This window comes from Crocodylus siamensis, chromosome 1 (assembly GCF_052110815.1).
Source record: "Crocodylus siamensis isolate JL-2025a chromosome 1, ASM5211081v1, whole genome shotgun sequence".
Lineage (NCBI taxonomy): Eukaryota > Metazoa > Chordata > Crocodylia > Crocodylidae > Crocodylus > Crocodylus siamensis.
This window is the reverse complement of record NC_143395.1, coordinates 116,672,476-116,686,884: the sequence shown is the minus strand read 5'-3', so window position 1 is coordinate 116,686,884 and position 14,409 is coordinate 116,672,476. Positions and strand designations below refer to the sequence as shown.

Here is a 14,409-nt window from a genome sequence, read left to right as displayed (position 1 = left end):
TGCTTCTGATATTGACTCTAGGTATGGACTGATGTTTGACTCAAGAAGGAAACTGGTACCTTGAGTTTCAGAGAGTCAGTATCATATGGGCTGGGTGTGAAATCTGTGTGAACTCTGGCACGTCCACAAAAAGGTCCCCTGTATGGAAGCTCTTCATCATCCCCATCTTCAGACTTGACGCTCTCTCTGTTGCTGGCCGAAGAATCTGTTGTACTCACAGTCTGACCACCTGTGTACATGGGGTGGAAGAGCAGTTTATAAAAAAGTACTATACTTGAGGGAAAAGCTTAATTGACAGCCAGAGCTGGGAAAAGCACCAGTTAGAGCCAGCCAGAGACCATGTCCCTTTTCTGCAAAAAATTTTGACAAAATGAAAACACACCAGAAAGGCACCAGAGACATGAAATTCAGGTACCTCATTGACCCAGGTACCCAATTCATCCTTTCTAGACTAGGGATCCTTGGCTGAACTGCATTTCTCAAGATGGACTCTGTGTCCTGTGACAGCGAGGGGAAGTGGCTGCATAATGGTGATTATCATATACCACTGGAGATGCATCTGACTGGGAAACTGAACTGTGACTCATAGAATAACAGGGCTGGAAGAGACCTTAAGAGGTTGTCTAGTCCAACCCTCTGCATGAATGCAGGATGTGTTATTCATATACAAACCCTGGAACATGCTTAATCAGCCTCTCCTTGAAAACCACCAGTGAAGGAGATACCACAATTACCTGGGGAATTTATTCTACTGCCTTACTATTTTTACTGCTTTTCAGAGAATCTGAGACTAAATCTGCTTTTCTGCAGTTTAAAGCCTTTGCTTTGTGCCCTCTGTAGCAAGGCAGAACAGTTGTTCCCCCCTCTTCTTTATGGCAATCTTCCTAATATTTGAAAACTACTATCATGCATGCCCTTTATCTTCCTTTCTCCCACTTCAATGTGTCTAACTCTCTCAACCTTTCACTGTATAACTTACATTCCAACACCTTTATCACCTTTACTTCTGCCTCTAAATTCTCTCCAATTTCCACCCATCCTTCTCAAAATTTGATGCTGAGAACTTCACACAATACTCCACCTGAGGCCTAACCTGCACTGAGCAGAATATTACATTCAATATTCCAATGAATGCAGCCCCACATTACATCTCCTTTTTCTACTGTAATCATATCACATTGCTGAATTATGTGGAGTCCACCACAACTCCTAGATCCTCCTCGGCATGGGTACAGTCAACCCAGTTATTTTCCACTCTGAATTGGTCACTTTGTTTTTCTTCCTAGGTGTAAAACTTTAATTGGACTTTGTTGGATTCCATTCTGTTGTCTAGGGCAGTGGTCTCCAAACATTTTCGATCGCGCAGCCCTATCAGTAAAAAATTTTTGAGCACGCGCTCCCAATATATGTGTATTTATTTATTTGACATACGGACTGAGTGAGGGCACTGGTGTCAATCCATATATTAAATATTAGTAAAGCTTAATTTCTTTCTTATTTTTTTAGATAAAAAATAAATATAAATAGACGTTCTAATATTTTTCTTCCCACACCCCAGTGGATCATCTTGCGCACCCCACTTTGGAGACCACTGGTTTAGGGCCCAGTTCTGCAAACCATCAAGATCCTTTTGAATTCTAATCCTATGCTCCAAAGTGTCTGCAAGCCCTCCCAGTTTTGTGTCATATGAGGGAATGTGGTGAGATTGTTTTTTAACGAAAAACCAATTTTCAGGTTGTAATTTGTTTACTCCAAAAACCTATTTCCATTAAAAATAATATGCATGGAAATGTTTCAACTAGACTTAAACATTTGTGCCTCCCATTAAGTGCTTCGGGATGCACAGGCCTTTTACTGTTAGCAAAATGCAACAGCTTCTAGTAAGACTGCCAAAAACTCCCACACAGGGATTATTACCACATCATCTCCAGCATTCTCTTGGCCTTTACTAGTTACTAGCTTCTGGTAGGTGAAATTCACTCTACTTGGAAGGCCAGCACTATATACAGGGCCTACTTACACCCTGTTTTTAAGTTAGAGACATTTGATGCAATCCTTTCTTGAAGGAAACCAAGGTCTCACAGGAGGAGGTTATCTATCTTTTGTCCCTCAGACAATGAAGAATGTTCTGGGGGAGAACCCAATGAAAAGATTTGATCATTCTCTGACATGCTTTGATCCCAAATGAACCAAGCAGTCATACCCTGGTTCTGGAAAAGCTACTGGTGAAACATTGTAGTTGTCATTGATATTATTTACTTTTGTTATAGTAGAGCCTGGGAGCCCAATTCATGGAAGCAGGATCCCCATTTTTCTAAACTCTATTTAAAACGCAGAACAAAAAAAGACGGTCCCTGCTTCAAAGAGCTTTGCAGCCGTTCTGAGAGAAAAGCTGCTGCTTATAAGTGCTTAATGATTTGCCCAGCAATACTTCTGCTTGTGACTCTTCTTGTTTGGCTATGCTCTATTTTATTTACTCTGGAAACCTCTATGCCCTGCAGCAACAAAACAAAATGATGCAATTACAATTGAACTTACTCATTGAGCTCTGACCACTTAAGGAGCTCCTTAAGCTTTCCACTGAACCACCAGCTTTCAGCTTGGGCTTATCCAGAGAATCAGTGTCTGGCTGTGGTGACAGTGGAGAACCTGGCAATACATCAGGGATGGAGTCCTGAAAGAGATTTGAACCATTTCAGATGGCAGATTCTCAAAGATGTTGCATACATCTGAGAGGTACTTATTTGAATTGGTACATATTCTACTGCATAGTATCAGGAAGGGAGAAAATTTTATATTTGTTATTTATGGGCTACATTATGATAGTCTCAGATGACATCATTGGTATCCCATCACGTAAGGGGCTATACAGACACAAAGCAGGAGACAGTCCTGTCTCACTGAACTTAAAGTCATAAGTAGAGAAGACAAAATAAACATAGCACACAGGAAACATTATTACTCCCAATTTACAGATGGGTATTGAGGACACAAGAGAGATTAAATAACTGTCCAGGATGTCTGGGACATAGCTGGGCACTGAACTTCCTGACTTCCAGTCTAGTGGCCTGGTATAAAACCTTCCTTCATTTATTTGTTTGTTTGCTCTCATAGACATACTAAGGCTTAGGCAACCATTTTACATACTTTTTAAAAAAAGAACTAGAAGTATCTTGTCTTATTCACCGGAAACACATTTGAAAAACCAGAAGGGAATATTTAATCTTTACACAAAGCTCCCAACTCAGAAACTGCAAAATAAAGATACTTAATTTTCACAGTGACCATGTTTACCAAACTGTTAACTGAATCAGGAATTTACATATGATTCATACAGATTAGTAGTACCATGTATAACGGACAGGATTGAAAATTAAGTTTCCTGCAACAAGGAACTAACTTTCTTTTTTGTTCTTATACCTAAAGAGAAAAACAAATAACTAGAAAATGAAACGTAGGCATAAAGAAAGTACAGAGAAAGCAAAAACATTTTACCATGTATAAAGTAAGAGAGAAAATTTAAGTTTTCATTCACTCAAGCAATATAGTGAATCTGAAAGTCTCTTTATCCAGGCTGGAGCTGTGACAGCCTTTCTGAAGAATGGCTAAAGCAATCTGGTAGCTATTTGCTGTCAGAGCAGGATTTGCTTGTTTTGAAACACAGGCTAGTGGTACAGAGGCACTTAGTTTGAGAAATGATGCCACAAAGATAGATAGTTCAGTATTCAGAACTGTCTGCACTAAGAAATTAAAACATAAAAACAACCAACCCCTTACTGATTTACAAGTCTAGTTAGCATTTTCCACAGATATGCGGTCACAAAACCATCTAAATGAAGCCTATTATTTTTATGCTGCAGAATCATCAGAAAATATCTTTCCAGCATGTGACTCCACAGGTCAAGGGGAACTCTGGAGCACAAGTCACGCACTGCTAATCTAATATACACACATTTTTTCCTCATTTTTCTTTATCTTTAGCATAGCCAAAGTGTCATTCTAAGGGTTTCTCGGCCTCAAATCATACATTTCAACTTCCATAATGCAGCAGGAAATGTTTTATTACTGCAGCTCAATATTATTTTTTTAATTGAAATGCTCATTTCTAAAATGAAAAAAAAAAAAACTCATTCATGAATAACATTGGCATCATGTATCTGTTGGAAGGGGACTCCCTCCATGCCCTTATATTGTGTATGATTGGGAAGAACATCATTTTGAATTCAATAAATGTAATATTTTTATTACTACTATCTTTTAACATTTCTACTGCGGTAGTCCCAAAAGGTTGGGCCATTTTGTGCTAAAGTAACACTATGTGATACGAGCTACCGGTCTGCACTCTATACAGGCACACAAAGAGTATGAGTTACTAGTCTTGTTTCTTCAGCTTAAGCTTTTATCTCTAGAGGTCTTCCACACAGTTCCCCTATACATTACTAAGTTGCCAACTGTCATACTAATGCATAAGATATCAGTCACTGCCATATAAGAAGTTGCAACCCAAAATACAAATGAGGTACTAGTAAGGCTGGGTCAAGATACAGAGAAGATCCATTCACAGGGATTGCCAAATAAGTGACTCTGCTTAGAGGTACTGTTTCTTCAGCTCCACTCTGAACCTCACACTGATTTTTTTTCTCTCTCTTTCTTGGTAAGTGTTGCGCCAAGTGTATGTGGACTGTTCTCAGGAACTTCAGAAAAAATGTAGTAACTTTGGGAAGCACCAGACTGAGTGACTCAAACAGGACAGAAAGCAACATGTTGTTTCCTTGCCCAAAGGACATAAGAAGAAAAGGAGGACAACAATTAAAAAACTCAGCTCTGCTCCTGTTTTGTACCAAGTTTTCAAAAAAGGATGCTACAAAACTGTTATAAAGGCATATTTGTTCCTTCTCTCCAAGTGTTTTCCTTTGTACCCTCAAGGCTAGGCTACTGCATTGTGCTCTACAGAAGGCTACCTTTGAAAATGATATGGAGGCTACTGCTGATGCATAATGCAGTGGCCTGCCTTCTGACGGGCTGCGTTACCAGAAGCATGTAACTCCATTTCTCCAGTGTTTGCATTGGCTCCCAGTAGTTTTCCAGGTGCAATTCAAGGTGTTGATTTTGACCTACGTGGCTCTAAATGGTCTGGGCCTTACATACCTAAGGGACCACCTTCTTCCTTGAGCTACAGGATGATCCCTAAGGTCAGTTAGAGAAATTTCTTGCAAGCGCAACCCGTTGAACTCCCTCCTTTTGAAGCCTGCCAGACTGTAAGCTTGGACATCTTTTGGAAATGCTGCCAAAACTTCCTGTTTGGGCAGGTATTTAGCAAACAAAGCTAGGCTGAGATGTTTAGTGGGTCTTTTTTACTTTGATATCCCAGATGTCCTTTTAAGTTGTCTTGTTATCTCACCCTCAGTCACCCTATGGCTTTGTTAGGATGGACAGCATATACACTGCATAAATAAAAACAAATAACTACATTTCTCTAGTCCTGCCAAAGATGTTTCATGGGCTGCTGATTATTAAATGAACACTAGAGGGAGATATTTGTTAGACTTTGGTTTCCCAGCAGCTTTGTAAACTATTACACATTTTAAGTGGAAACAGTGATTTTTTTTCTAGCTGTTCTGGATATTTTGACAATCCACCAAACCAAAGAATGCAAAGTCTGCCAAAAAGGACTTTCTTGAAAAAACATCAGATTTATTTTGGCCAGAGTAAATTCAAAAAGCACAGCTGTACAACTACATGTACTAATGAACTATAGAAAACTGTGGTGAAGAACGATAGTAGGATCTTCTACAACAGTGGTTCTCAACCTCAGGGTTGCAACCTATTTGGGGGCTGTAGCACTTCCAATTGGATTACAGGTCCCACAGACATTCAATTACCAAAGACGGGCTTGAACTGGAAGTAGAACAGTTGCTTGCCAGCCAAGAGTTTGATCATGAACCCAAAAATGAGGTCACAGTCCAAAACAGACTGGGAAGCTTTTCTATGGAAATAGCTATTCATGGCTACAGAGTGCATCAATTTGCTTAGGCTATGCTGGGAGGAGCGGGGGGACAGAAGTTAGATCTATAGAGGGGGCACATGCTGTGTATGTTGATTTTTGTAAGGAGGAAGGCAGGGTATATTCGCACCTTACAGACTAACCAAAGTAGATATATATCTACAAGCTTTTGTGATCTGAATCTCACTTCATCGGAAGCTATAAAAGAACATGTAGAAAGCAGATTATAAGAAGGAGAGAGAAGCTGAAATACAAAAGACAAAAGGGGGGAGAAAGGGAGGGGAAGAATTCAGTTTTATCAGGCGTTCAGGTTAGGAAGTAAACTGCAGTTTAATTTTAATTTAGTGCCAGGAGCCTGTGCTCTTTTTTCTGTAGAAATCCAAAGATATCATAATAATGATAAATAGAGAGAGGTACAAATACACATAGAATGAGTAAAACAATTAATCATATACCTTTACTGAATAGTTACTTACAAGGTACTTAGATCACACCTTTATGGTTAGATTTCTATATAAGACATTTTACATTCGGGTATTCTTTAAGAACATAGGAATTGCTATACCATGCTATACCCTGGGAAGAAATTTCTTCCTGACCACACCAGGCTTTCAGAGGATGCCTTGAAGCGTGAGGATCAATATTCCTTATAATTTTTTATCACCGTTAGTATAATTTGCTACAAATCTTGCCTACCTGCTCTGAGAGAGAACTGCTATATTTTTTTGACATCCTTTTCTTCATGGTTTCCTTTACAGACTTCACTTTTTTGCCAAGGGATATGCGGGAGGCAGAGGGCGATTTGATCACTTCTTTGTAAACAAAATCTCCTTCTTTGCCCTGCAAAATACAATATGAAGTTATGTCTATAATTTAAAAGAGCAAACTCTTTCCTGTCTTCTACTTCTCACTCCAGCCTTCATGGAAAGGTATCCAGGGGAGACCCTGAAAGACAGTATAGTGGTCAGTTCATTGCTGTAAGCTTCACCACGTAAACGTCCTCCACCCTAACCCTGATAATAAACAGAGAAAGATATGCTGGGGTAGTAGGCAGTATTTGGATACATTCTTCCCTTTGAATTTCTACTGAGCATTCAATCAGTTGGGGAAAGCTATTGCTGGATGTCAGATCCTTCTGATAAACCATACCACTGTAATCCTGTCTCCAAAGCCCTTTTTTCAACAGCAGGCACAGTAATCGCAGTCTGGGCCAACTAATTATCTGGCTAATTCTGTTCTGGCTGCCTGAATTTTATTTTCAGCTGGATGTGGTGCATTTAACTTCCCTCTCTAAACTGCTATGCAGTTTTAAAGTAAGTTGTTAAAGCAGCAGCTGCATCCACCCTACATATGAGGTGGCTGCACTGAAACAATAGACAAAATAAATCTTGCATAGACAATTTGTTTATAAACCAGATTATTTCTTTACATGGCTCTCAAAACTGTATTACAGAGGCATCAGTAGCAACTCCATTGCTAGGGCTGCCCTGAGACTTGCACTTGAAGCAGGACTAAAATTCATTTAATTCCATAATGATAAAATGTAATGTCTAATTAGATTCACTGACCCTTTGGAGCATAATTGAATTTATCTTAGAACTAAAAACACCACACATAGATAAAATACCAAACAAAGCTGGTCTAGAAAAAGCTACCTTTTTCTTCAAAACTGAGTCTATAAGGCCTACACTCCTTTGACCTTTATTTCCTTTTGTGAAAATTCTCTTTAAAATGTTGTGAAAGCTAATGGACAGTTAACAGCGCTACCTTTTTCCCTTATAGGGTAATTTATAAAGATAACCTCACTGCTGAATTTATTTCTTCTTTTGGCCAGTTTAAAAATCTTTTTTCTTTGCCTTCTGTGTCCTGAAAAAAACATTAAACTAATGCCATTAAGATTTTTCAGCAAATCCACTTGATCTGCATGCATTATTATGGTGTATTATGTCTCTCTCACTGTTGGTGGGAGAGGAAGCATAACATCCAGATTTCACAGTTTCCCAGAGCAAAGTACCATCTGTATGAAACATACAAAACCAGCTGAAAGATACACATAGTGTGTTTATAAATCAAGGGTAAAGAAGAAATAATTGCAGACATATTTGGCTAATCCTAAAGAATCTAATCCTTTTTATTTCACAAACATGGCTGTAACAAGTTGTTTTATGATTTAGACCTCATTAAAATTTTTAACAGACAAAGATCAAGGATGACTAAGGTTTTTCTGAAGAGAAATTACATCAGTAATTTCATACAGGACACTGAATCATTGTTTTTATACAACTGTTACTTCTTGGCTACAAACGTCGTAAGAAGAAGTTTGGGATCAAAGCAAGAAGCCTGACTGGACTAATTCTTGTAGTGGTTTTACTGTTCCTTATGGCTGGACCCTGATCCATGACTGAAGCTCCTAGACACTTTGATAATACAAATATTAAATAACACTAGCAGTTTTTATCTAAATTAAAATCAAAGCTCATCACAAGTGCTAACAAATGTAAGTTTTCTGCACCATTATGAGATGTAAGCAACTGTATCTGTTGTAGAGATGAAGCACACCTATCATGTGACTAGCTGGAAGTGACACTACGAGTGAACGGGAGGACTAGGAGCAGAGTACAGATCTGTCCCTTACTCCTATGCTTGAAGCCCTGATGCAGTAGCTAAACAAATGCATACATACATGGATATGGGTGGATATATTATTCATGGGACTGAGAAAGCTTCTGGTTAACGCAACTACAAAAATACTGTGCACTGTGGGCTTCTTGGCTCGTCAAACTGCTATTGTGGAGCTAAACTACTTTTAAAAGCAGCATAAATACCCACTATGCTTTATCTCTTCTACAAGAGGAGCTTTCTATTAGTTCAGGCCTGGCCCTTCCTGCCTCATACTCACCATATGGTCAGTATTGTTTCCAATATGCAGGGATCGATTTGTCAAGTCAAATCCTCCAAAGCTGCAGGTTCTCTGTGGAAAGGACAGGTTGGTATAGAAACAGTCTCAGGATAAACAATTAACTCACTCATGCATCTTCTCCCACTTGGAAAAACACTACTGAAAACACAAACATGTGCAAAAATGGAAACTTAAAAGGAAGGATGAGAAACCAAAAGTACACGCATTACTACCGTGGATCATGAGTAAAGAATCAGTTATCTTTGCACAGGCCTTTTGGGCCTCGGCCTGCTTCCTCTGAGTTGCCTAGTCTAGACTCTATTAAACAAAATTTTGGGCGTCAGAAAACTGCTCCTTTTTTACAGCTAGTGCTCCAATTTGCTAGCAACTTCACCCTTACATTCCAACAGCCCCTCAAAACCAGCCCAGAAAGATACTGGGAATCTGAGGGGAATCCAGTCCTCCTGACACAAGTTGTGAGTACCTTCTGGAGGTAGCTCAAACCCATTAACTTCTACCAGAATCAATGGAGAAACTAACCTACTGCAGACTCAAGCCCTTGGTAGGCTCTACCAACAAACCCTGCCTAGCAGTCAAAGAAGGATTATGCACCCCACCGGCATTATTCTTGGAAAGCACTGACTTCAGTTTAGACATCTCTCACCACCTCCTCAGTGGTACAAGGCAGCTTTGTTACTTCTGGGAGAGAAAGTAGGTTATATTTACAATGGCACAATCAACTCAAAGGGATGACTCACTCCCTCCTCCCCAGTCTTGGCCAAAATCGCTGGTGCATTTATCATAATCATCCTGTCTACAAATGGCAGCATTATGACACCACTACTCTCCCCACAAGACAAAGCAATGGACTGACCATGCAAACTAAGTCAAGTCACATTTCCACAGCAAGAATCAAAGGTCAGGTGGGTGCTCAGGTCTGGTGGGTGGGGCCTGCATCAGCTAGAAGCTAGAAGTTTGTGCTTTTAGATGCTCTTTGTTGACAGAAGCCTTATGAGACAATCCATGAAAACAAGCATGAGCTTGTACAGAGTTGGTACAGAGTACCAGTGTACACTCGGGACTAGTTAAAAGCCCTTATAATAAAGTAGCACTTACAATCACCAACATGACCCAGTGAGAGGCACAGAGACTGTACCGCCCAGAAACAAGAACCACATACTACCTGACCCAGTAAGCAATTAAGTTAATGGGTCTAATTAGAAAAAAACCTCAGCTTCATTTCTAATCAGCACATACAGTAATAATAGCTTTTTTCCCCCCTAAAATCATGCTTTGCTCCTTAATTTTTGCTCTATCTTGTGCGTATTCAGTGATTGTTTACATCTTTTTCTTCACTGTTCAGACTTCTACATGAAAGGAAGATGGTGGCAGTAGCCTATCCCATGGCTCTTTCAGAACCCAAAGGCAATGAATACTTTTCCTAGATCCCTGGAAACAGTGTTACTGAAAAACCTAAATACGCAATAAATGAGAGTTTTGTTTATTTTCAGGACCCTCACCCACTACAGAAAGATACCACAATGTGGAAGAGCTTCTTTGCAGATATTGCTAGCTGCATCTTGATGGCAGTGAGTAATGTATAACTTAAAAAACTAGTTGCTGAAAGCATCTTAAATCACTGTTTAGTCCAGAGTTTTTCCATCTGAAGGATATTGGGAATCCTAGACTTCTTCAGTGGAAGAATGACATAGCAGAACAACAAATATGGAGAACCCCTTAAAAAAAGGGTGGCAGACTGAGACATAAACCCAAAGGACCAAGCCTTTGCTCCTCTGGTCCCATGGCATTCAGTGTCAAGACCCAGCCCCACAGGACCACTAGCAAATGCTTTTTCCTTCAAGCCATACACTGCCTTCTGGTGAACTAGCAGAAAAGGAACAACAACAAAAATTTAAGGAAGAGGTTCCCAAACTTTTTCTTACTGCATACCTCACTGCAAATTTACCAGCTGCCTGCATATCCCTACCAGCATATGTTTTATATTTTAATCCAGCAGTTTCCAAACTCTGACAGATTGTGTACCACCAGTTTTAAATGATACAACCTTAAATATCACCAGCAAACTTTTGTCATATAAAGTAATTATAATAAATCTGTTAATGCATACCACTGACAGGCTGTCTACATACCACTGGTGGTACCCATACCACAGACTGGGAAACAGCTGTTAACCCCGTAAATGCCAAGTAGTATGATAATGAAAATTAAATCTGCTATTATGTAATTTCTCCTGTAAAAGTACCCCCTAGACATGTTTTGTGTAACCCCAGGAGTACACATTCCACAGTTTGGGAACTCCTGATCTAGGGTGCAAAGGAAATAAGGAGAATAGAAGACACATCAGGGAGACTCAGAGCAGAAGCCCAAACAAACTAAGACAACATTTTTTGCTCCTGAGGCACTCAGCTGCAAAAAGCAAAGGGGACTTCACCAGAAAAAAAGCTTAGAAACAGAAGATTGTCCCACTGGTAACAAAAATCAGCTCAGAACCTAAGTCATGAGAATGGCTTTCAAGCACTATGTATAAAAAGCAATGTCCCAGTCCTACTAGCACCAGTAAGATCTGTTTAAGAACAGCACATTTCACCATGTGTATGGGAACCTTCCATAATAAGGCCATTCAAACTAGTCCTACACTGCAATGGTAACCCAACACCAGCACATGAACAAAGGACAAGAATGACAAGACATGCTCTGAGCCAATGGTTTTTAAACAAGCCAGAAAATCTGATGTAGGAATCTTCCCTGAGAAAAAAACAGTCCTTTGGTTGCACAGTATTTGAGCAGTTGCATCACATTAAACATTGTGATTGTTCCAATATGAAAAAAAGACACATATCATTGTAAATCTGGAATAGTCAACTTGCACTTTCTGGTTTCTTTGATAACCTCTGATAAAGTGGACCAAATGAAAAAGTCTGTGGATGAAGAGAGGAATATTCAATGGAATGGCCATGCACTCAAAAAATATACCAGCATTTTGGGAGGAAAGAAAAACTGACATGATTTAAAATTTCCATGTGTGACCAGATCACTGAAACAAATGTAAATGATGAAAACAAACTGCAAGACAACACAGAGTGACCATTTCCACTGAATACAAAAGCATGGCAATTTCTCTGAGGTTGCAGCAAGTGTTATGTTGTTATTAAGAAGGAGAGAAAATGTGTGAAGAGAAAGAAAAGTTTCTTAGCATTCTTAAAAAATAGTTTCTTTAAAGCTAAGGTAAGCAGTCACTCCCTCCTTCCACAATTTTCCTCTTTTAAAGAACTCAGCAAAGTAGTTAATTGGTGACCTCTCCCTTTAAACTCAAAAGAGCTCTTTTTTTCCTTCTCTAACTGTATCTGTGTGAACAAGTTCAAGTCGGATAGTTCCCATAGAGCTTCCAGAGAGATTACCATAGGGAGACTACTCTCAAGTTGCTAAAATACTAAACAGCTGATCCAACAGAGGTAGTATCTGTATTTACCAGAATATACTTTGCATCAAAGGGTGTTTCTAATGAATGGCTTTGGTTCTTGTTTAGAAGGTAAGAGGAACCAGTGGATCTATCTTGCTTGTCTCCTGACACCCCTCAAAGATTCAATTCACAGGTGAATATCACCAATCAAAATGTCATTACAGAAAAGAATTTGAAAACAGTATTTCAGAGAATAACATTGAAAAAGTATCTGTTAGTTTACACAAAAGAACTAGTGGGATAAACAGGAGAAACTGTTACTTGTACCTGGCAGAAATAAAGTACTGCATCACTAAAGTGGGCATCAACCAGATGTAAGTATGGAATATCAATCCAGATCAACTCCTACTAATGACTAACAATTTGTCAGACACCAAGGACATGACTATGCAGTTCTTATACCAAAATAACTCATGCCTTAAAAATTTAATTTCATGAGAACTCTACCAAAATATTCTATAAAATCTAGAACTGGAGGGAATATGTTGCTTTAACGTACGAGCCTAGACGTTACCAGCCACCACTCCTTTCCTTCAGAACAAGAACATACAACTAGACTGTCAGGACAACGAGCTGGCTAAGGCTGAGACTATGGATGGTGCTGATAGAAAGTTTTTAGGGAATTTAAGACTGTCTACACTGAGTGAGAAGGGTTCACTCTGCTGAGATCCACCCATCTGTACATATTAACCTCAGAAATGAGGTGGTAAGGACATCTTTATGGGGATACCCAACACTGTATTCTAGACCCGGGCTTCTGGTGACCACAAGAAGTGACTTGGTGCATCCCCATGGTGTCCTGGGGATGCATGAAGCTTATTTCCTTGGCATCACAACCAAACATGTTTTTGTCTATACTGCTCATAGTTCACATATTCTAGGAGTTTTGCAGCCAAAAAGAGCAATGGCTGGTTTGGGGATTTGGAACACAGCTTAACTCACTTTACTTATTTCCTGTTGTACTTGGCTGACCAACCCTTCTCTTCTCCGTATCACTATGTTCCCTCCACGTCATGCTCAGGAAGTAGAAGCAGCAACCAGGCATGGTGCAGAAAGGACCCAGAGCACTATCAGGCTGAAAAGACAAGTTTGGATGGGGGGGAAGCAGCAGGCAGGGGTGGACTCCTGCCTCTCCGAGTGCTCTGCATGTAGGAGGTAAGCTACTGAGCTGAGTGAGCTGTGTTAGCAGCCGAGAAGAAAAACCAGGGGAGGGTAGGGAGAGCAGGAATGAGAGCAGTACAGAAAGCAGAAGGAAGCAGAGAGAAAGAAGCAGGGTACTAAGAGTTCTCCATGCCTCTAAAGGGTTTACTGGAGAGAATATGTTGCTTTAATGTATGAGCCTAGACGTTACCACAATCATCTGACCCCAGCATGCTTTCCTTGGCAGGGGGTCAGACTCGATGATCTGTTGAGGTCCCTTCTGACCCTAGCATCTCTGACTCTTGACAATATTTTCTTTAAAAGAATGCAGGACTAATTTTCAGGACAGTGGGGGAACACTGTTGTATTGCTTCTCTTTTCTCCTCCCCCAAAATTTCCATTTCTGAGTTTTAAGAAAAACTTTTTCTTGTCACATTTGCTATTTCTCATTGAGATGCTCCTGACAGATGGGAGCTCAAGGAGACTTTTACATTGGGGACTGAAATACCCTCCCCTCCTACCCCCTCCATGTCTCTCTCATGTTTAAAATCTTCTGCCGGTAAGTAAGAAGTGAAAGCATTGATCCAAAGGGCATAGACTAGGGTAGAAAGCAGCAATGTGGCTGACTGCAACCTCAAAGAAACTGGAAGGCCTCTGTCATGACAGCTCTTTGACTCACAGACTTTTGGTGGATTCTCAAGAGAACCCTTTTAGTACAGCGGTCCACTGTGGCAGCCCACTTCCTCTTGGCCTCCTCATCTTCTTCCAGCAGGCATCTCCTCAGGTCCTGTTTGTCAGCCTTGCTCAGGGTCCTATCAGTGACAGGGCGCACCAGCTGTGATAGGTTGAGGTGACTATATAGGCTTCTCTCCACCACATAGGTGA

The 14,409-nt window shown here is 40.1% G+C and overlaps 1 protein-coding gene across 11 annotated transcripts in view; it reads right to left on the bottom strand.

Moving 5' to 3' along the window:
• SASH1 (SAM and SH3 domain containing 1) overlaps nucleotides 1-14,409 on the bottom strand; it is an 840,287-nt gene that overhangs the window by 27,455 nt on the left and 798,423 nt on the right. For 10 of the 11 annotated variants that reach the window (XM_090041059.1, XM_090041073.1, XM_090041087.1 and 7 more), the window contains 4 exons: nucleotides 8,904-8,975; nucleotides 6,701-6,844; nucleotides 2,539-2,674; nucleotides 60-229 (listed from right to left, as the gene is read on the bottom strand). In XM_090041059.1, coding sequence (XP_089897185.1) covers nucleotides 60-229; nucleotides 2,539-2,674; nucleotides 6,701-6,844; nucleotides 8,904-8,975 — 522 coding nt within the window. The remainder of the gene's footprint in view (nucleotides 1-59; nucleotides 230-2,538; nucleotides 2,675-6,700; nucleotides 6,845-8,903; nucleotides 8,976-14,409) is intronic. The other variant, XM_090041065.1, reaches the window with a different exon arrangement.